The sequence below is a fragment of the Pipra filicauda genome, unplaced genomic scaffold (genome assembly GCF_003945595.2).
Source record: "Pipra filicauda isolate LSUMZ 115617 unplaced genomic scaffold, ASM394559v2 scaffold26_size5592650_pilon, whole genome shotgun sequence".
Classification (NCBI taxonomy): Eukaryota; Metazoa; Chordata; class Aves; order Passeriformes; family Pipridae; genus Pipra; species Pipra filicauda.
Window position 1 is genome coordinate 608,975 of NW_024104387.1, and position 20,903 is coordinate 629,877.

Below are 20,903 nucleotides of genomic sequence, written 5' to 3' on the forward strand. Positions count from 1 at the left end.
AGTGGCTGAGCATGTAGCTTTCAGTCTTCTTATTCTTTTTAAGCTACAGCCTAGAAAATACCTGACTTTTTAAAGCAAAAATGATAATCAAGATGAAATCAATGCTAACTAAATTAGTTAATTATGCAGTCTTGAAATGCAAACGTATAATGAGAGGTGCTCATTATGTCTTTTCTGATTGATTGCACAGCTTCTCTGCATGATGCTGTGGTACGGCACTTATGGGACCATCCCAGCAGCTCAGAATGCCTTTGACCTGCTCTCGTACTTGCTTACCCCATTTAAGCATGTTTTGTCAGATCAAGGGGAGGTAAGTCCCTGTACTACTCTCTGATTATGTAGTTGATGTCAGTAGCCTTGGATGGTGCTTCTAAAATCTCTTCTGATTAAAAGTGTAATGCACATGTATTTCATATATTACAGTGATTGCTGCATTGTGTGTCTGTCCTGAGAAGGTTAAAAGAGTTTTCTGAAAACATATCAATATTTTATCTTTGAGATATAGTGCTGAATTTTTGGCTATGATGTTAGGTCAGCACAGCAGATTTTTTGTAATGTGCTAATAATTGCAAATGAAACAAGCAATAAGAAGCCAGCCACTAAGGTTTAGTTCACAGTAAAGGGAGAGCTGGAACTTCATTTATTAGGATGAATAGAAGCTTGAATTCTGGAAGAATGGATCAACTCACATAAAAGGTGCAAATCACAACATACTCAGTCACAAAAATCTATTTTTGTTGAGTGTTTAGAACATACCTATGTGCAGTAAATGTATTTCAAGTGTACTAGGTATACAGGTTCAATTATATCTACAAAGCTATACCAGTAAAACTGCTTGGTTTCTCACCATGACATAATGACACGTATACCAGAATGATTCATCTGATAAATTACTGGTAATTATACCCATTGCAGATTTTTCTAGTGTGGACAGAGCATTAATTAAATAGTGAACAGCTACTTTCAAAAATCAGATGAAATATATTTGCTATCAGAATGCTTAGATTCATTGTACATAATCTTTGTAGCAGAGGCTATGCAGTACAAATAAAAAATCTGATTCTGTGCCTCTTGTGACTGAAGTAAAGTGACGACTGTTTTCTGTTTCCTCTTAGCAATGTTTATGAGCTGCATGTCGCCTGCTCTTTTGTGGTTTTTTTTCGAAAGAAGCACTTTTTCTTTGCCCTTTTGCTGTTGGATTTATTATGCACAGAGCTCTTCATGGACTACTGCCTGTGTCTTATTTGTAGTGGCTGAATCATTAAGAAATTGCTGTTCCTTACAAAAAATCACTGATTTGTGTGATTTTGACTAAAAATAATTGTTCAGCATGGAGGAAACTGATTCCTAGAACACACTACAAGAACATCCCAAGTATGACTGTGCAGATGTTCATGCATATTTTTGAGGACTGTTTATTATAGCACTGTTTATCATGCAAATTTAGACTTGAAAACAGTAAAGGCAAAGAAATCTTCTGTCATTAAAATAAGCAAATGGAAGCTCTTAACTCCACTTTTTTCTTTAGCTGTACTAGTGGGACAGAAACAGAGTAGAGTTCCTTGACTACTGAAGCCCATTAGAACTGAATTTTGCACCTACTACTGAAAACAGGCCAAACTATAAACTACTTAAATATGGCTAAGACACTGGAATTAATTTCACTTCCAGTGGTGTGAATTAACCTGATGGTATTTCACAGAATGTGTATAAAACAGAGAAAAGTCTTCTGTGGCTGGATTTTATGTAAGGACCTCTAAACATGGGAACAGTACTAAACTTCGTTCAAAGTCCTTTGCCAAAGTATAAAATTGCACTGACTACAGCAATGAAGCGTTGGGTCCAGGCTGCAGAACTGAATTGTGGATCCAGATCTCAGTTTTGGCAATGCATGAGGGTAGGAAGCAGAATTCTTTTTTGCCTTCACAGCAAAACCTGCGGTTTAGACTTTCTGAGTTGATGGGGCTTGGAGATGGTTTCAGTTTCAGTCTTCTCCAAAGCCTGGCATTTTTTTTGGTGCTGGTGGCTTTTCCACAGGTGAGTATGGTATGGCTAAATATTCATGGGAAATAATACAGTTTGCCAAGAACATGCATGCAAGATACTATACTGTCTCGCTACGTATTTCATGAGTCATTGTCTATTCTGTTGTTTCACAGAACCTGACTACAGTTGGGAGCATTGTGGTATCATACATCCTGCTGTCTTTAGCTTCTCTAGGACTGCTATTTTTAGGATCTCTGGTAAGTTATGATACTATGCAAACTATATTCATCCCTTTTTCAATGAGATTTTATAAGATGTCTAATTTACCTGAAGTTGTTGGTGTTACACCCAAGTTGATTGTAAAGCAACATTTTTGGAGCTGTTTCTATATAATTATCTGCTTGCTTTATGTAGAGGAACCACTTAACCTTACTCAGTTTCTTGATTAATTGAGGATCACACTGATGGTTTTTATTCTTTCCATCCACAGATGGGCAAAAAATTTGCACTTAAATAGAAGGGATGTGGTCCAGTAATAGGACCTTAATCCATTGACTTCAGTGGCAGAAAGAGCTGTTCCAGAACATCAGTGTAATACTGAATGTAAAACACTTGTAGATGTAGGCCAAGACCCCAGCTGCAGAACAAGCTTAGTGGCATGACTACAAGTAATCTAGTTAGCTGTCAGCTGTTTGGGAACAGGAGGAGAATATCATGTTTCTCCACTGATTGTGTAACTGGCACAAATCTGTGTGATAGATGGGGAAAACTATGAAAAATTCTCTCTTTTTAGGGAGCTCTAATTGAATGTGGCTTTCCATACCCCTGTATGCTATTCTCTTAGAGTGGGAATGCAGTTACTGAAGATACAGGTGGAGCATCACCTCCTGTCCTTACAGAGGTGCACCCTCGGGTAGCTCAGGAAGCTGAAGCTGTACTATTGATATGCTGTTTGAGTGATGCACAGTACAATGAAGTACATTATAGAATCATGGGACTGTTGGTGGGAAGGGACCTCTTGATCTTGCTAGTCTAACATCCTACTTGAAGCAGGGCTGTTGCCAACACTCAATTAGGTGCATATTTCTACACAGGTTTTGAAAACCTTCATGGAAGGAGTTGTACAGCACTTTTGGGGAAGAATTTTTCCCTAGTGTCTGATGTGAATTTCACAAAGTTAAATGTCTGAGCTGAATTTCTGCAGTTTGTGGCCATTGTCCCTTGTGGTATCAGCTGCCACTATGAAAAAGAGCCTCCTCTTTACCAGGCTGAACAAGCCCAATTCCCTCCACCTTCTTCAAAGGTGCTGTACTCTGCACCCCTGACCTCTTTTGCAACCTTCTACTGGCCCTACTCCAGTTTTTCTATATCTGTCTCAAACTGGAGGACCAAAATTTGTAAACAGAATTCAAGGTGCAGCTGCATCAGTGCCAAGAAAAGGGGAACACCTCCTTTGATTTGCTGGCCACACTCCCTGCTAGAAAGTATGTCATATTATATACCCTGGTTAAGTTCACTCAGAGGCAGCACACTGCCAATCTTCCGTTTAATGTGTCAGCTGAATATACTTTCTAAAAACCATTCACAAGACAAAGTAATTATAGTTAATTTCTCCATTATTGTGATCATTGATGCAGGCAAGGAAGTTAGGAGGGTTTATGCAATTTTCTGCTTTTTTGATGCTGCTATTCCTTATTCAGATTGATTTTGTCCTCAAAAATAAACTTTTGATGACTCTGTAATTGCAAATATTAAACTTAAAAAGATGGAGCTATCTAAGAATTCTCAAGAACTTTATGAGTTCCAGGTAATTTTGCAGCAAAACATTCTGATCTGAAAATCTGAATAGGAGGGGGGTGATTTTCTGAAGATTCAGCTGTTTCTCAGTGGATGGAAACATTTATTGCTGACCCCTTCTTAACACAGAAGGTAACAAAGTGAAAGCTCTGTGTGCCCAAAAATTCTGATCTCAGTTTTAGCTGCTTTGTATTTGAATTCCTTGCAGATGAACGCGAATACTAGTGTAGATGAGAGCAGATTTTGGCCCATTTTTAAGTGTTGGCTAAAACTTTTGTAAAGCAAAAACTTTATAACAGTTTCCATGTAGTCAAGTTTGCACTGGTTTGTGTTCCTGTGGTCTGTGCTAACAGTCTTCTGGCTGGAGTAGAGGCGCGAATGTCACACGCTATGTCACCTGGCTCTCTGAATAACTCACAAGACAGCAGGGTATAAGAAACGTCCTGTGAGTTCAGACCAATGGTCTTGCCCAGTTTTTTCTCTCTAATGTGGACATTAGGAAGGAGAGTTTGTTTAGAGAGAGCACATGAGCCTTGTCCATTCCTGCTTTACTCTCAGACGTCTCAGGTCATGCTGTTTTGCAATTTGCAAGATTCTGCTTCTAACAAGAAGGGAATAAGGTATAAAATAGTCATTGGCAGAACATTGAAAATAATGATTGAACCAGGAAGAGTTTCTAGAATCCCAGCCTGGTGAACAACAGATAGTTGCATGAAGATAGTTTTCTTTATCTTTCCCTTTGTTTTCTTTATTTTTCCTATGACTCTCGGCTGAGTCATATCTCTCTCCCTCTCTCTCATTCCTCCTTTAAAATGGATTTTAAGCAATATGCTGCCTAGAAGGCACCTTGGGAGGGGTCTTTTACTTTGAGGAGTGCCTTTATAATCAAATCTTTCTTTCCCAAATGTACCCTTCTCTCTTTATAGATGGACCTGATACACCAGTCCCACTCTGATATACGTGGAATTATAGAATGGTTTGGGTTGTAAAGGACCTCAAGGACCATCTTGTTCCAACTCCCCAACCATGGGAAGGGACACCTTCCACAGGACCAGGTTGCTCGGAGCCTCATCCAACCTGATCTTGAACATTTCCAGGGATGGTGCATGCACACCTTCTCTGGGCAACCTGTTCCAATGCCTCGCCACCCTCATAGTAAAGAATTTCTTCCTAATGTCTGATCTAAACCTGCCGCCTTTCAGTCTGAAGCCATTGCCCCTTGTCCTGTAATTACATACCCTTGTACAATGTCCATCTCCAGCTTTCTTGTAAGCCCCCTTTAGCTACTGGAAGGCTGCTCTGAGGTCTCCCTGGAGCCTTGTCTTCTCAAGGCTGAATAGCCCCAACTTTCTCAGCCTGTTTTTGTAGGAGTGGTGCTCCAACCCTTTCATCAACTTCATGGCCTCCTCTGGAATTGTTCCAACAGATCCATGTCTTTCTTATGCTGGAGGCCCCAGAGCTGGACACAGTACTCCAGATGGGATCTCGTGAGAGTGGAGGACAGAGAACCACCTCCCCCAGCCTGCTGGTCACGCTATTTTTGATGCAGCCCATGATAAGGTTGATTTTTTTTCTGGGGTAAAGGGCACATTGCTGGGTTATGTTGAACTTCTCATCAACCGCACCCCCATGTCCTTCTTGGCAGAGCTACTATCAGTTTGTTCATCCTCTGGGCTGTGTTTTGCTTGGGATTGTCCTGACACACATGCCGAACCTTGCACTTGGCCTTGCTGAACTTTATGAGGTTCACATGGGCCCACCTCTAAAGTCTGTCCAGGTCCCTTCCCTCCAGTGTGTCGACTGCACCACACAACTTGGTGTCGTCTTCAACCTTGCCGAGGGTGCACTCAATCCCACTGTCCGTGTCAACAACAAATATGTTAAACGATGCTGGTCTCAGTACTGACCCCTGAGAAACACCACTCATCACTGGTCTCCACCTGGATATCGAGTCATTGACCACAGCTCTTTGAGTGCGACTATCCAGCCACTTCCTTATCCACCAAAGGGTCCATTCATCAAATCCCTGCGTCTCCAATTTAGAGGCAAGGATGTCATGCAGGACAGTGCATTGCACAAGTCCAGGTAGATGATGTCAGTCGCTCTTCCCTTACCCACCACCACCGTAATCCTACTCTGGCAGGTTGCCAGATTTGTCAGACACAATTTGCACTCAGTGAAACCCTGGTGGCTGTCACCAATTACCTCCTCATTTTCCATATGCTTTAACATAGTTTCCAGGATGTTCCTCAGTGCTCCATCGGGCATTGAGGTGAAACTGATTGGCCTGTAACCCCCCGGGATATGTACTAAATGGCAAACCAGTGGAAAGCAGCTTATGCATTTTTGTTTTTATTCAGAACTATGGTAATCTACAGTACTACTTTAGCCCTTCCCTAGGAAAGGGAGAAAATGTGCCTGTTTATATGGGTATTTTGTTGCTTTAATGCAGAGCAGTAACTGTTGGGCCATTTAGCAAGGGTGAGAAATGTGGTTAAGCAGATTCTCAGAAGTGATACCTGTCTGGTCTGTGCACGTGCTGAAGTCCAGTTCATTCCTGTATTGGGGAATTTGTAACTCTAATACATGTAGAGCAAATGTTTCAGGAGAGCAGACACCAGTTAACGTTTGAAGCACCCAGGTACCAGAATGTGTTGGGTAGTTTAGTAATCATGGTGAAAACAAAAAGCTGGATAGAGTGCTTGAGGCTTGTATTAGTGATGATGTCTGTCTTCTGTCTCATAAAATAGTGTTTTAACCCTCAGTCACCTGCAGAGAACCAGCATTGAACTGTTTTTCTGAGTAGGTTTTCAGAGTGAACTAGTTTTCCATTATTTGTTGTAACCTCATCACTTTTAAGTATAACTTAATTTCTTCCAGTGTCTTGGACAGCTCCTTATTTGCCACACACTTCTTTCAATGTAAAGAAAAGATGTTTTGTTTCTAGGGGGAACTTTCTGTTCCTTTGGATTTATAGTGGGTTGAATCACCAGTAGAATCAGCCCTGTGTCACCGTACCAGTCTTAGAATCTGTAACAGAGAATTGGTACCTAGACTTTACTCTTAGCCCTCAAAACGAGCATTGATTTTGGTACAGCAGCACTCTCCAGCAGTACAGTTATTGATCCCTGCTCAGCTATCATAGTCTTGCAGTATGGGTGAGAATCATGGATAGTGCCATGTGGGGTTGCCAAACTCTAGTAGTCGAGGAATGAAAATAGATCCTCCAGCTTCCTGCTTGTCATGTAACAGGCCAAGAATGTAGGACAGGCCCAGTTCAGACTCGGCCTCGAGTTTGTGTAAAATGAAAGTCTGGTAATGGTGTTCCTATGTTTGCTTTTGTAATTCCTGTGTACTCTGATTAATTGAAACAAAAAAAGCATTTTGTAACTTTCAAATACTACTGCTTTGTGAGAGTCTAACATTGACTAAAGCTAGACATGGACAGAAATTAAAACTTCCTTTCATTCTTTAGGCTCAGAGAAATGAAAGTACATGAAAATAAGACAGGCACAAGAAAACTGTTCTTTCAAATCCCATACAGGCTAATGTGCTTTACCAGCCTAGGAAGAGAAAGAAATTTGACCTTTAGTGGCACATTTTCCAAATTCAACTGTTCGTTTAAAAGCCATGTAAGAAAAGGACAGAAGAGGCTTTACTTTGGAAAAATAAGACCCGTTCTTAGCCTCAAAAGGATTCATGACAGTACAGTTACAGTTTGTATGACATTTATTCTGAGTGATGCTACTCTTAGTTCAGTGCTAGATGGATGAAGCTGGCCTAAGGTTGCAGATCCTGGAGTCCACAGCTGGGCTTGAAATTTTTAAACTGAGGCCTATGTGAAGGATTTAAACAATCTACTGATCTGATTTCCAAATCATATAACCTGCTACAGCATCTATGCAAACCAATATGATGCAGAAATTTCTTAACTTCATGCCATTTCAAACCTTTCATTTATTTGTAACATAACCTTTAATATTACATTTATTTTCCTTCACAAGATTTATTATTTAATGTTTATACCATGTTCAAATCAGATAATTAGATTATAAAACAGTCTTTGCCAAAAACTGATAAGGGTATTCTGACCCTCGGAAGCAGGTACATCAAAACTGAGGCCTTTTTAAAAAATGATGGATTTATATATAAATTTTGGGTATAGTGCCGAGTTATCAAAGTTGTTCAGTCCAATTATATTTACTTTTCTTAACTCAGTCACCTGTAAATTTTAGATGGAAACCCATTAAGTCAGGAGAGGTATGATTTGTAGAATATTACAATGAATTTTTATTTTGTAAACAAGCCTAGGAAGGATAAGAAACTGAACAAAAGGACAGTGATATCACGTTGGCTTGCATATGATGGTCACAAGCACATTCCACTTCTACTGTGTCCCCGAGTTAAGCCTGGCCAGCTCTGTGGAAACCTCTGTGGCTGAAAGCAGGTTTGAATGGGTAGATGTGAATCCTTAGAGCATGCACCACAAAGCTACTCCTGCATGGAACATTCCTGTCCTCTTCAGTACTCTCCGATTCTAATACATTATAGTGAACTGGGATACTACCCTGAAGACCCATCCTCTGGGCTGTATGGAAGGGCTGGCAACAAGCAGAAGGCTTTTTTAAATGTTTGTTTCCTTTAGTTTTGGCATCTACTCAGAGCCCGACCAGACCCCCCCTTCCCGCTACAAGAGGACAGACGCCAATCTGTGAGCCGGCAGCCTTCATTCACGTACTCAGAGTGGACAGAGGATAAAAATGAGGATGACTTCCTAGATTTGGACCCCGTACCGGAGACTCCGGTCTTTGACTGCGTAATGGACATTAAAGCGGAGACAGATCCAGCTACTCTAACGGTTAAATCCGTGGGCTTGCAAGAAAGGTAGGGTAGATGTGGCTAAGAGGGGAAAGTCTGGTCCCAGAATTTGTGGATTTAGGAGTTCTATGCAAAGCAGGAAGCTTTATTGCCTTTGTGAACGTCACTTTAAAATGGGGTTTAAAGTCAAGTGCCTGCTTTATTACATATATATATATATATATATTTATAGTTGTTTCCTGTCTTGTTTTCAGTCCAGTCATAAATATAAGCATATTAGCTAAAAAAACATACAGTTTCTAGGCAGCTGTCAACAAGTGCTATTCTAAAGCATCATTTCTTTCCTTTGAATATATCTATTTGTGTTTCATCAGGCTTTTGCCATTCCTCATGATGGCAACTGTGTAGAATGAAATCCACCATAGGGCAGTGAAAGCTTCTGCCTCTGAAAGAGGAGGATCTTGTAGATTTTTTTTTTCTGTCACTCACGTTGGAGGACAGTTCTCCAAAAGAACACCACAGGAGGAGTGGTCATCTGCAATAATTTTTGTATAAATGAGTTAGTCCAAAAGTAAATGAATTTGTTTCAAATTAACCCCGTAATGAAATGTCAAGGTGAGCTGGTGTTCACTGCTTGAACCGTCAGGGCAATGGAGCTCCTCAGAGAGATTCACAGCTGGTAAAAGACAGTTTCAAGATAAAAGGAAGATTTTTTTTTTCTGGTTTGTGTTCTTTCCATTTTATTAGTGAAATCAGAAAAAGGTCTTGATGAAAGAATTCCTGTGAAGAAATTCTGCAAAGGTGATGATGTTATAAATAAGAACGAGGCTACTGAAAGGCCCAGCATGGCAGAGTTCTTTATTTCTAGGTTTTCAGGCTTAATTGGATTGCTAACCATAGTTAATTCTCATACCTAAAACTTAAAACAAAGGGCAGAACTTGGATTTTAAGGAGTATGATGCTGAGTTTCCAAATCTCCACAGGACACAGTAAAAGGAATGTTACAGAAGAGGCTTTCAATTTGCACTCCATGAGCTTAGAATGTTTTTTCTCACTTTATATGTTGTTATAACATTTGTCCTAAAATTTCCTATCTTTTATTGCTATATTCTACCTTTAACATGAGATTGCAGTAGCCTCTGGGGCTTGTCCCTGAACCTGCTGCTATCAGTGAGCTTTGTTGTTTCTTTCATTATAGCAAGATTGGGCTTGAAAAGCATGAATCATTTGTGTTCTTCACTATCCTTGATTCATTCCATTTCAGTCATTGTAAAGATGCTGACATTTCTTCTCAGGTGACTGCTAGCCTGCAGGGGAGATACTCACTGTATTGAGAGAGTTAGGGAATATCAATTGGGGAGTATCAGTTGGGGAGTAAACGACTGGTTAAAGTAAAGAATTACAATTAAAAACCTGTCAAAGAACTAGAGGTGGGAAAAATAAAGCATTTGCTTGAAATTCTCACACTAGGTAGAATGTGTACTATGTGTACACTTAAGATGTAAAATAAACTTGTTTTCAACATACACGTATGCTTGAGAAGACAGACATCATTTCAGGTTTAAGCTGTGCCCTGGCAAATTTCATTTACATTAAGCATTGGACACTTTACCTTTGTTTGGTGTTGTGTTAAATTAGCTACCTGTCCCTCTTTGGAATCCATTCTGCTTCTGTATCTTACTTCCTTCTCATTCTTTGACTACCTATTCCATCAGAGGCGTAGTCAGTAGTTAAATTCAAACACCACTGAATGTTGTTAAAGAAGAAATCTCATTTCCTCATGCTGAAGAGCTATTCATGTATGTAACCTCTTCTACCTTGGAAGAACTAAAAGCATTCAGTATCAAGTGCATCTGTTTCTGGGGAGAAATGTGGTAGCTGTTTAATAGCACAGGGAGGTAAGGTCAAAATCCTTTGAAAGATATCACTAAAGATTTGATGTCTGCCATTAGTGGTCATGTTTCATTCCAAATCATTTCCCCATGACTGTGAATCATAGCAAGAGGCTGGCTGCACATTCTTTTGGAAAAACTCCTGAATCCAGGAAAGGGCTGTGACCCAAGTAACAACTTCCGTGATCTTCTCCGTGAGCTGGTAATGTGATTTTTCAACAGCTCCTGCACACATCTCCTAACTAGATTTTGCCAGTTGAGATTCATCAAAAATAGGTTTACTGTGTGGATGTATAGAACACTTATCTAGTAGTCATCATATTGTGTGACTTTATTTTTATGTTAAAGATATTTAAATATAGATTCACTGATGCCTTTTGAATCTTACTTTTGTCTATGACATGTGAGACTGGCAGAAGCTCAGAAATATATTAAAACTGTACTCAATAAACAATGTAGGCATTTTGAGGTTTTTTTTGTTGTGTGGCTAACTTACAATAAAGCCACTAAAAATTCTAAACTCGACAGTATCTCTGTTTTCAATGTAACTGTTAAAATGTCGGGACCTTCATTTTAACCTTCTCATTATGTAAATTTGTGGAAAGAAAATTTTTCAGACATAAAAATTGTTTGCTGCAGTGGTTGGCTTTTCACATCTTTATTGATGTTGAACTGGTAGTTTATCCCAGGATCTTACCCCACCAATGAAAGTGTCGGCCTTCATGTTTCAGTGCACAAAATCATCTTCTGGTCTTGTCTACACAAGAAACATCACCCATTTTTTACAGTTAGTGACCAAACCGTACCCATGAGAACCAGCTGGGTGCTTTTCTGAAGTTGTTAATCTGTCACTGGGACTGCATCCATTGCTGACAGTGGTGGGTCACTCTGTTCTCCTGTAAGCAAACTTTGACCGCTCTGTTTTTGCAGGAGAGGTTCAAATGTTTCACTCACACTGGATATGTGTACCCCAGGCTGTTCTGAGCAAGGCTTTGGCTATGTCATGTCACCACGAGAACAGTCAGCCCGAGAATACCTCCAGACGGCATCAAACATTCTTACTGAAGAGGAACTGCACAAGAAAGCACTGGATTCTTTCATACTCCAGGCAGAGTTCTTTGTGAGTATCTGACTTCTCTCTTTTAGGAGCATCAATACAAATTAGATGATGTCTCTCTCCTATGAACCTTGCTATTATTTTATGCAAGTCTAAAAGTAGTGCATACAAACTCCGCTTCCACCAGTGAAGCATTTAATGCAATTCCGAAATTTGTCATCCCTTGGAATGACAATATCTGAAAGCTTTCATTGATATTGTCACTTAAAAACTAGAGAATTAGTTCTGGCAATGACAACAGCAAATCTTATTTTTCACAAGTTTTTGGGTTTTTGCTGCTGGCATGCTACTTTTTTATTAAAAACAAAATCAAGGTTTTCACTAGAGTACAGAAGAAAAGCCGTGTTTTCTGTAGGCATAACTTTTTGAAATGTGTCTGGAATTGCTCTAGAGATGAAATTACAGAATCACAGAGTATACTGAGTTAGAAGGGACCCACAAGGATCATTGATTCCAACACTTAGCCCTGCACAGAACCATCCCCAAGAATCACACCATGTGCCCGAGAGTATTGTCCAAATGCTTCTTGAACTCAGGCTTGGTGCTGTGACCACTTCTCTAGTGTGCCTGTTCCAGTGCTCAGCCCCCCTAATCCACCCTCTTTGCTGCTTAATGCTTGATGTGGAGCTACTCAATGTTCTCTGGTTAACATGGGGCTATTATTTACTAGTTTTAAGCTTGTCTGTCAGTTGCTTTTAGGATTTTGAAATGTTTTCTTGGCTCACTGTATCCATTGATGCTTTGGCAGAAAGATTCTTTGCCTCATTTTGGGAAAATATACTTACACAGATGAAGCAAGCAGTTGAAAATTGGATTTCTAAGTAGTTTAGGACAAAGGTCAGATACATTTTGGTGTAGCGAGTACTCTAGCTTTTTAGATCTTTAAATGCTGTTGAGTCTGTTCCCTACTTACTTGGATGTCCATGTGATAGGGGTTGTCATGTTTGTCATGTTTATTATACCTGACAAAAATAGTAGTATGCAAAATGCTGCAGTGGCTGTGTTAGGTCTACTAGGCAGGGTTGTAAATTCTTGCTCAAGATGGGAGGTAACCAGGGCACAGACTTTGCGTGCTGAGGTGTTGCAGGGCATGTGATCAAGAGCTACTGAAGTTAATACTGCGAAGTCAAATATTCTCTTAAGCATGGAATCTCAGCAGAGCAGGAGGAAGATTGTCTGGCAACATAACAGCCCTTTCAGCCTGTCTTCTTCATGACCTGTAAGTGTCTGAAAGGGAAGGAGTAACGCTCTGAGTATCACCTGCTGTCCTCCCTCCTTGTGAGATTTCAGGGTTTTTTTCTCTTTACAAGAAAGGGGTATGGTCAGGGCTTCTGTTTTAAAATAGAACACCAGATATCTGTGGTCCTTAATTCACTTAGTGCTGTCCAAGTTGAAGAAAAGCAGCTTTTTTGTAGGTATGCCCTGATTCTTTCAAGGTAAAACATCTATTCCTGTTTTAGGGAGGAAGAGTTTGGAGTGACTAAATACCAAGTAACAATTGAGAAAATATGAAGGTTTTGTTCCCATGCAGGTCTCCAAATTGATACAAAAGCGCTTCAACAAAATGTTTTTATCATTAAACCCAACAGTTTATAGTTAAACCCAACAGTATTCTCAGTACTGTGTGAGAGAGAGAGAACAGATACTCTTCTAAGGTTCCAGAATTGGCCTCAAGCTGCACCAGAGCAGGTTTAGATTGAATATTAGGAAAAATTTACTCACTGAAAGGTGCTCAGGCACTGTAACAGGCTGCCCAAGGAAGCAGTGGAATCACCATCCCTGAAAGTGTTCAAAGACATGAGGATGTGAGGCTTAAGGGCATGGCTTAGCAGGGACCATGCAGGTGCTAGGTGAACGGTTGGACTCAATAATCTTAGAGGTCATTTCCAATCTTAACGATTCTGTGTTTCTGTAGTCCATAGCTCTGCTCATCTTAATTTTTTTTCCCGGAGTGAGGCTTGTCTTACTCAACCCTGATTCCTGTTACCACTGTGTCCAGCAGTGGTGTCTCAAATGCAGTGTGCAGCAGGTGGGAGGACCAGCTCTTCTTCCAAGTTCCCATGAGCCATATCTCTGCTGAGTCTGGTTAACACATCTCTTCCCGTCCCACACCTACTGACTACAATTGGTAGAAGGTTCTCATTTGTTTCTACCTGGCATTGACTGCTTATTGCAGTAGATGTGCAGTGGAGACTACAAAACCCCTCCACCTTTGTGTGTTCTTTGCACTAGCAGTGTAGAGAGCAGGTAATCCCTGAATAACCATTTGCTGTCCTTCTCCATGGAACTTGACAGCATGATGAGCAAAACCAGTCACACTCCCCCAGCTCCACAGAGACAGGTCAGTATGCCAACATGCCATAACGTGTGTCGTACTTTGTTGCTGGTGTGAGTCCCTAGCAAATTATTGACTTCCACTCTCTGAGAGGAAGCAATGTGAGTCAGAAAGGATAGTGTCTGAGGTCCATCGCTCTTGGAGCAGTGTCTTGAGTAGCACCGTTTGCTTAGTTCTGTGCCTACACTTGCAATGCAATTCTAATAGTATTAGGAGTGAACATAACGCTGTCACACGTTAGTCAATGAATTAGGCACTATAAGTGTTTTCATATTAAAGATTTCAGAAAAAAAAGCCAGTGACAGTAAAAGGAAACATCAATCATATTTTGGTGATAAATTGCTAGAAGTACTGTACCGTATGTCTCAGTTAACTTCATCATTTTGCCTCCCTCACAGTGAGGACATAATGGGCTTGGGATTTTTATTCCTCTTGTGAATCTAATAATACCACCTACCGTCTTTTATGTTTTTGTGATTTTTGTTGTTTGGTTTTTTGTTTGTTTTTTTTTAACAGGAAATTCCAATGAACTTTGTTGACCCGAAGGAATATGATATTCCAGGCTTAGTGCGTAAGAATCGCTACAAAACAATTCTCCCGAGTAAGTTTGTGCTTTTAAGTCACTCAGGTAGGGTGGTTTATTCCACATGCTGGAGGGCTTTTCATGAAGTGTACTGTCACCACAATGTATCATCCAAAGGTCATGTTTATGAAGCAGGAACATGGCTTCAAAGTATAAATCAAATTTGCAAAGAGGTACAGAGCATGAAGAATCTAAGTGCTGCTGATTTTCCGTGAATCTTTGGCTCTTAAGTTATTAGAATTGCATCATTTGGTGCTGCTTAAAAATTCTATCTAAGATCTTGGTGTTCATTCAGATGTTACTTAGTGGTTTCTTTGAATCTCCTTTAGAAGGGCTAACCTCTAGCAATGTTATTTTCCTTGCCAACGTTTTCTCAGAATCATGCCTCAGATGCAGACTGAGAATATAGGGAACTAGCCTGATGGCATTAAGATGACACAGAAAATAATAATATTTTTCTTTTCTGTTACACTAATTTTATTTGTAGCTAGGAATAGGAATTTTGAGAAGCATTTTGGTACAAAGTTTTACAAGTGTCATCATTTTCCCCTCTCTCATGCTTAAAGTTATTTTGAAAAGTGAAACGATTGGATGTCATGCCTCTTTTTTTGCTCTAAGTCATTGCTGGAAGATGCCACCAGTAGCCATGGTAACTGGATTTGCAAAGTCCAAAAGGTTCAATGCCAGGTTAACAAAGATAAGTGCAGAGAGGTCAAAAATACCTAACATTTCAGTCAATGAACCTGGACTGGAAATGGTTTCAAAAGATACTTTTTTAATCTGTATTTAAACTCTAGTAGCTGCAGCTCAGTGTGTGCAATGCTTCTGATGACTTTACTCATACATTAGACAAGAAGTATAAAAACATTCAACCACCTTTCACTGTTGCTGTGCTAATGACTGAGGTGAATTTTTCAAGTATTAATTCACTGTTTTTGCTGGAAAGAGAAGATTGCAAAAGTAGCTGATGATTTCAGATGTCCCAGGTGCCAGATTTCTATCTGTGTATTCTGAATTTGGCATCTAATGTGTACTTTGAGAGCAGGATCCATTTTAAATGTGTAATATTGGATGTTTAAACTGAACCATCAGAATTGCTGCCATTTTGAAAACGCTGTTCCAGAATTGTAATCAAATGACTAAGTATGGCCCACTACCATATTTTATTAAAAGTGATCACTCAGTGGGCTAATTATTTGCTGCAATCTTCATCTCAGCGACATGGATATCTGCTAGCAGCCAGTGTTGTCACTTTGATCTCTCCATCTCAGCTAACTGGTTTCTACCCTACCATCTCTCTAAGGGTGAACAACCTTATCCCAGGGTTATTATGATCTGAGTATTTTTTCTGAATGAATTCGAGAACTTGTAACCTCTGTGCAACTTTGTCCCTGGCTTGGGCCAAAGGATGGCTTGATATTGCTGAGGAAGGAAGAGAGCAGAGTGTTTGCTCTTATCCTACTACCTCTATTTCGAAGGGCTTAGCGCTGGCAGTAAAAGTGGGTAGCAAGGAGAGCTAAACATTCACTTTATGCTTCAAAGCCAAGGATTCCAATAAATATGAATCTGGTCCCTCTGAGGACAGTATTTCATGCTGAGTGTGTGTTTGTAGTACTGTAGAAATTACTGTGTGATCGGTCCTTAATGTGATATTGGGTAAAGCACAATTTTTGCATATTTTTTTGTCTGGTTTCTAAGAAGGCTGAATTTTCTTATGAAAAGTCATCTTTGGTTTGTTTTTAATATTATCCTGGTGATATACTCTGTTGCTCTTTGCTGAGGCCTCTGTCAGCAGTAGGCTGTTTCTTATCAATTGTAACACACTGTGTAACACTGGTGAAAGAGCATAAACGTGGGCCTGTGTCAGTTTGCATTGAAATCATTGCAACAGCCATTGACTTCAGCAGGACTTGGACTGAGCTTCTCAAGTGAAATAATGTTTTCTTTTGTCATCTTATTAGAACAAGAATAATGCTTCATAAACAGCCTCAATGAAGGAGACTCAAGTACTGGAAAGATTTAGAGTACAAGAGACTGTTAATATTCTTTAATTTCTCTTTAACCATTATATTTGTTAATAGCGCATCTTGGAGTTTGGTTCATTGCAAGATGAAACAGGAAAAGAGTTATTGTTGTCTGGCTTGCCTGGGCACAAGAAATGCATGCTTATGGTTTGGGAGAAAAGCTGTTTGCTGTCATTTCACAAACAATATTTCAAAAGTCTCTCAAGCCAGAATGAGTCTGTTGACCTAACATACTAAGAAATAATTTCCTGGAGCAGAAGACTGCTTTTGCAGGGTCACACTGAGACACTGACTCTGCTACAGGACCAATTAAGCGGGCTTCAGAGAGCGGGTGAAACTATCAGAAGAAGGCAAATTACCCCGACCATCCTTTGCTTTTTTTTTTTATGGTAACTTTTTAACATGGGAATTTTCCAAGGCCACTGACATCTGTTGTGATGGCCATGAGTGCGTGTAGATTTCTCACTGTACGAAATAATCTTGTGTGTCTCTTTCCTCTGAGGAACTGATAAATTCTTACTTATCTCTTTACACCTTTCAGATCCTCACAGCAGAGTGTGCCTTACCTCAGCTGATCAGGACGATCCCCTCAGCTCTTACATCAATGCTAACTACATCAGGGTAAGAGCTCAGTAGTCCGATGTGTCTGTCTAGCCTCTGTCAGCTGCTGTTAATGTAAACAGAATTGCAACATTCACTGGCTTTTAAAGGCATCCTAGCTGATCTGGTTGCTCTTCTCTCCTGCTTACATTAGCTGAAAACCAAATCTCAAAGTGCACCTGTACAGATTCAGACCAGACAGAAACATACTTCTGCAGTTCTTGATGCAAATTCCTTGTCAGCTGGCCTAACCAAGGCACTGGATAATCAGCCTGAATAAGGCTTTGACCCAGCCAGAGTCACCTCAAGGCTGTTGGACACTCTTTGCTGGAATTACGTGAGTCCATACTGTGCCTTCACTCCATGTACACGTGTTCAGGAGAGAGATGGAGAGGAGAACTGATGCCGCAAAGTCACCATTTCAGCCAGTATAGCTCTCTGTTTTAAAGACCAAACCTTCAAGGTTGTGGTGGACATCTCTGTTAAAATTGATCTCTTGTTGTTTTGTTGGCAGGGCTATGGAGGAGAGGAAAAGGTATATATTGCTACTCAGGGACCGATAGTTAATACTGTCACTGACTTCTGGAGAATGGTGTGGCAGGAGCGTTCTCCCATCATTGTCATGATTACCAATATAGAAGAGATGAATGAGGTAATGGTGTTACATTTAGTCTGATTTTTAACCGTACTCTAGTAGATATTTTCGACATAGACACTAAGCCAGCAAATAGAAGTTAGTTCAATGGCCTGTGCAATCAGAGCCAGCATTAAATTCTTCGGGCTCAAAGAAGATGTGGGCTTCTTTTTCAGTTCCATTTACTGTAAGTCCTATTTTGCTGTCTGACTCAGCCTACTGCTGGTTTTGCCATTTTCATCTCTCAGCTGACCTGAAACCTCTCCTAACCCAGCTCTATTTGCAGGCAGTCTTTGAAGTTCTCTCTAAAGGAATCAAAAACAATAGTAGCCCATAACTACTAAGGTTGAATATCTTCAATCAGTAGAGGTGCTGCTGCTTTATCTTGCATTTATTATGATTTGGCATCTATATGCACATTTCATTGAAGCTGTACCTGATTTCTGAAAAAGTGCTAGTTATGACAATCAACAATTAGAACTGACTTGGATGTGGAGGACCTTTTCCTGAGTGCATGTAGGAAATGTTTTTAAAATACTGAAATGCTGAAATTGTCTATTTGCCACCTACTTCCAGAAATTAAATTGTTATTGTGTTTCTGCTAATCTACCTAAAGCAATTTATTTTTTTTTTCAGTTTAAAATACTGCTGCCCTCCAGCTGTTCATTACTTACCTGCTGAAATATTTGCCCCGTGGCAGAGTTGCAAGAACTATGTACATGGGCTTCAGCTCACAGACGTGTAGCTGAGCTTACATCTGCCTTTATTGCCAGTATAAGATGGAAGAAAGTGGTCTGGGCATGTGTTGTGCTCTGCATCCTCCCTCACCACTAGCAGCAATGTGTAGTGGAGATATCCAAATGTTTCTTAAACTGCAGCAGCAGTATATGTCAAGCTTGTCCTTGAGAACCCATTACTATTTAGGTGAGAGAGTTTCCTTTGGAAAGAGGCTTTAGATATTTAGAAGCCCAAGAATATGGGCATACATCCAGCATACACACAGAGTTATAATGACTTGCCTGCTTGCTGGATGCTTAGTGCCCATAACCAGGCACGTGCACAAACCTTTAGCTTTTCACAGTTATAAAGTAAATAAATTTAACCTTGAACTGCAATGAAAAAAAACATGAACAAGACGGACACAAAATTATCATGCTTTGCAAGTGAAAAATGTTCAGTTATTACAGCTGGCTGATTAGACATGTACTGTCAAGGCATTGCTGATACAAAATATGGTATGTTGTTGATCTAAAAGTTTTGTTTTCACTAACATTTTTAAGCTTGCATATGCCTGTGTCTGAGCAGCAGCACTGAAGTAATAACTTGCTTGTTGATCTAAGTTGCCAGTTTCTGGCACGTAAGATGTTAAAATGTCATGACAAAGTGTACTAGAATCTTTTGAGGACTTTGAGGTTTGAAGAGGAAATACTGATCCTGAATGACATACCTGGTGATAAGTTCTTCCACTATAGTTTTCATGGCAAGATTGTATACCATGAATGCAAAATAATCCTTATGTCTGAACTGCCTCTTAACCATACTGGCCAAGTATTTTACCCCTCCTGTCAGTCTTGGGAAGCAGTGTGCTGCAGTACTGATGCACTACATAACTGGAGCTTGTTACAGCCTATATGTCACAACAGAGCTGCTGAGTCTTTTCTGATACCTTTTGTGTCAAAAATTAAGTGGTGTCAGGAATCTCACCCATAAATACAGGGTCTTGTCATGTAAATGACTTCTATATTAATTTCCTTTTTCTGTAACATATATATTAAAATATGAATAACGGGACTCAGAAGTACCTAGATTCAAAACCAAAACCTTTGTTCAGCAATGATGCTCGTAAGAGGGGCTTTGCGTTCCTCCTCAGTGCAATGACTTCACTAATGTGAGTATTAAAAGCTCTGTACCTCAGCCCTCTGTCACTTCTAATCTGAACTGACAGACAGCCCACAGAAATGAGTGGGCCATCTTACTCCACTCCTTTAAGCAGAGCAATGTCTGTGCTATTGATAGCTGCTGGAGCTCTTGACAATTTTTACAGTGGATTCTGCAGTTTATGAGAAAAAAAACACAATCTGCGTAAATAACTTTGCAGAGACACAGTGGGCCACACTCCCAGTGGGTTATTAACTGAGGCACCGTGCAGATGGAACAACACTGATTCTCCCACACAAAAATTTTTACTCAATAACTTTGCAAGGTACTTTTCTCTTGTTAGTCTTTCTCCTGAAGCACAATTATTTTTGGTGGAGGAGAGCAAAATGATTTAACTTGCTTCCTTCGAGATTGTGTGCAGCTATGTGAGAGAGGAATCTTACAGGCATCATCTTTACCAAAGTTTGTTGAATAGTAGATACCTACTCTCCTGTGATAACAAGATTGCCTCTTGCATTATCACAAGGGAGCCTTTTTCTCAGATTCTGCCTTGTTCACGTCATTCCTTGTCCACAAAGTAATTTGTGCACCATCTTGAAATGCCTGTCTCTGCCTTTGCATATGGATCAGTTCTAGGAAGCTGCATACAAAAAAACAGTCTTTTTTAGTCCTCCTTACAGGATGGGAGTGCTTACAAATTTTTAGCTTATCTTTAGTATATTGGTACCACAAAGTGGATTTGCAACTGGACTATAGTTTCTGAATCTCTAATTGTCAGATTGTGCTGGCTGCATCTCTGACTGGTTTGGGGCAAAATCAGTCTAATATCTCTCACTGCTATTGCTTCCTTTTAGTTCCTTAGCTTTGAAAGATTCTCACTGACAATTTTAAGTGGATTTTGATACACAATCTATTTCCCAAAACATTCCTAGTCATATTATTTTATACAAAAACTTATGCAAATGATCATTTTATATTCAGAGAGCACTGAGTCTTTATAAAAAAATAGGAAAGCTGTATTTTGTGTTTCCATATTGGTAACTAGTGTGTATTATACTAATCATTATTATCTTAAGAAAGGGATTAATCTAAAAACACAAGCACATTGCCACTGGTCTCCCTAATGAACCTTCAAAATGCACATCAGCTGCACAAAGATAAATAAGGATGTGTGTATTTAAAAGATTTGGTTAGTAATTACTTGATTTGTGCATTTTTAATCAAGCAATCAGGCTATTA

General features: G+C 39.8%; 1 protein-coding gene across 4 annotated transcripts in view; it reads left to right on the forward strand.

The window, feature by feature from the left end:
- Nucleotides 1-20,903, forward strand: part of PTPN5 (protein tyrosine phosphatase non-receptor type 5) — an 81,944-nt gene that overhangs the window by 46,444 nt on the left and 14,597 nt on the right. For all 4 annotated transcript variants that reach the window (XM_027737248.2, XM_039382438.1, XM_027737247.2 and 1 more), the window contains exons 4-10: nt 191-310; nt 2,160-2,243; nt 8,429-8,667; nt 11,424-11,613; nt 14,462-14,546; nt 17,094-17,173; nt 17,667-17,804. In XM_027737248.2, coding sequence (XP_027593049.1) covers nt 191-310; nt 2,160-2,243; nt 8,429-8,667; nt 11,424-11,613; nt 14,462-14,546; nt 17,094-17,173; nt 17,667-17,804 — 936 coding nt within the window. The remainder of the gene's footprint in view (nt 1-190; nt 311-2,159; nt 2,244-8,428; nt 8,668-11,423; nt 11,614-14,461; nt 14,547-17,093; nt 17,174-17,666; nt 17,805-20,903) is intronic.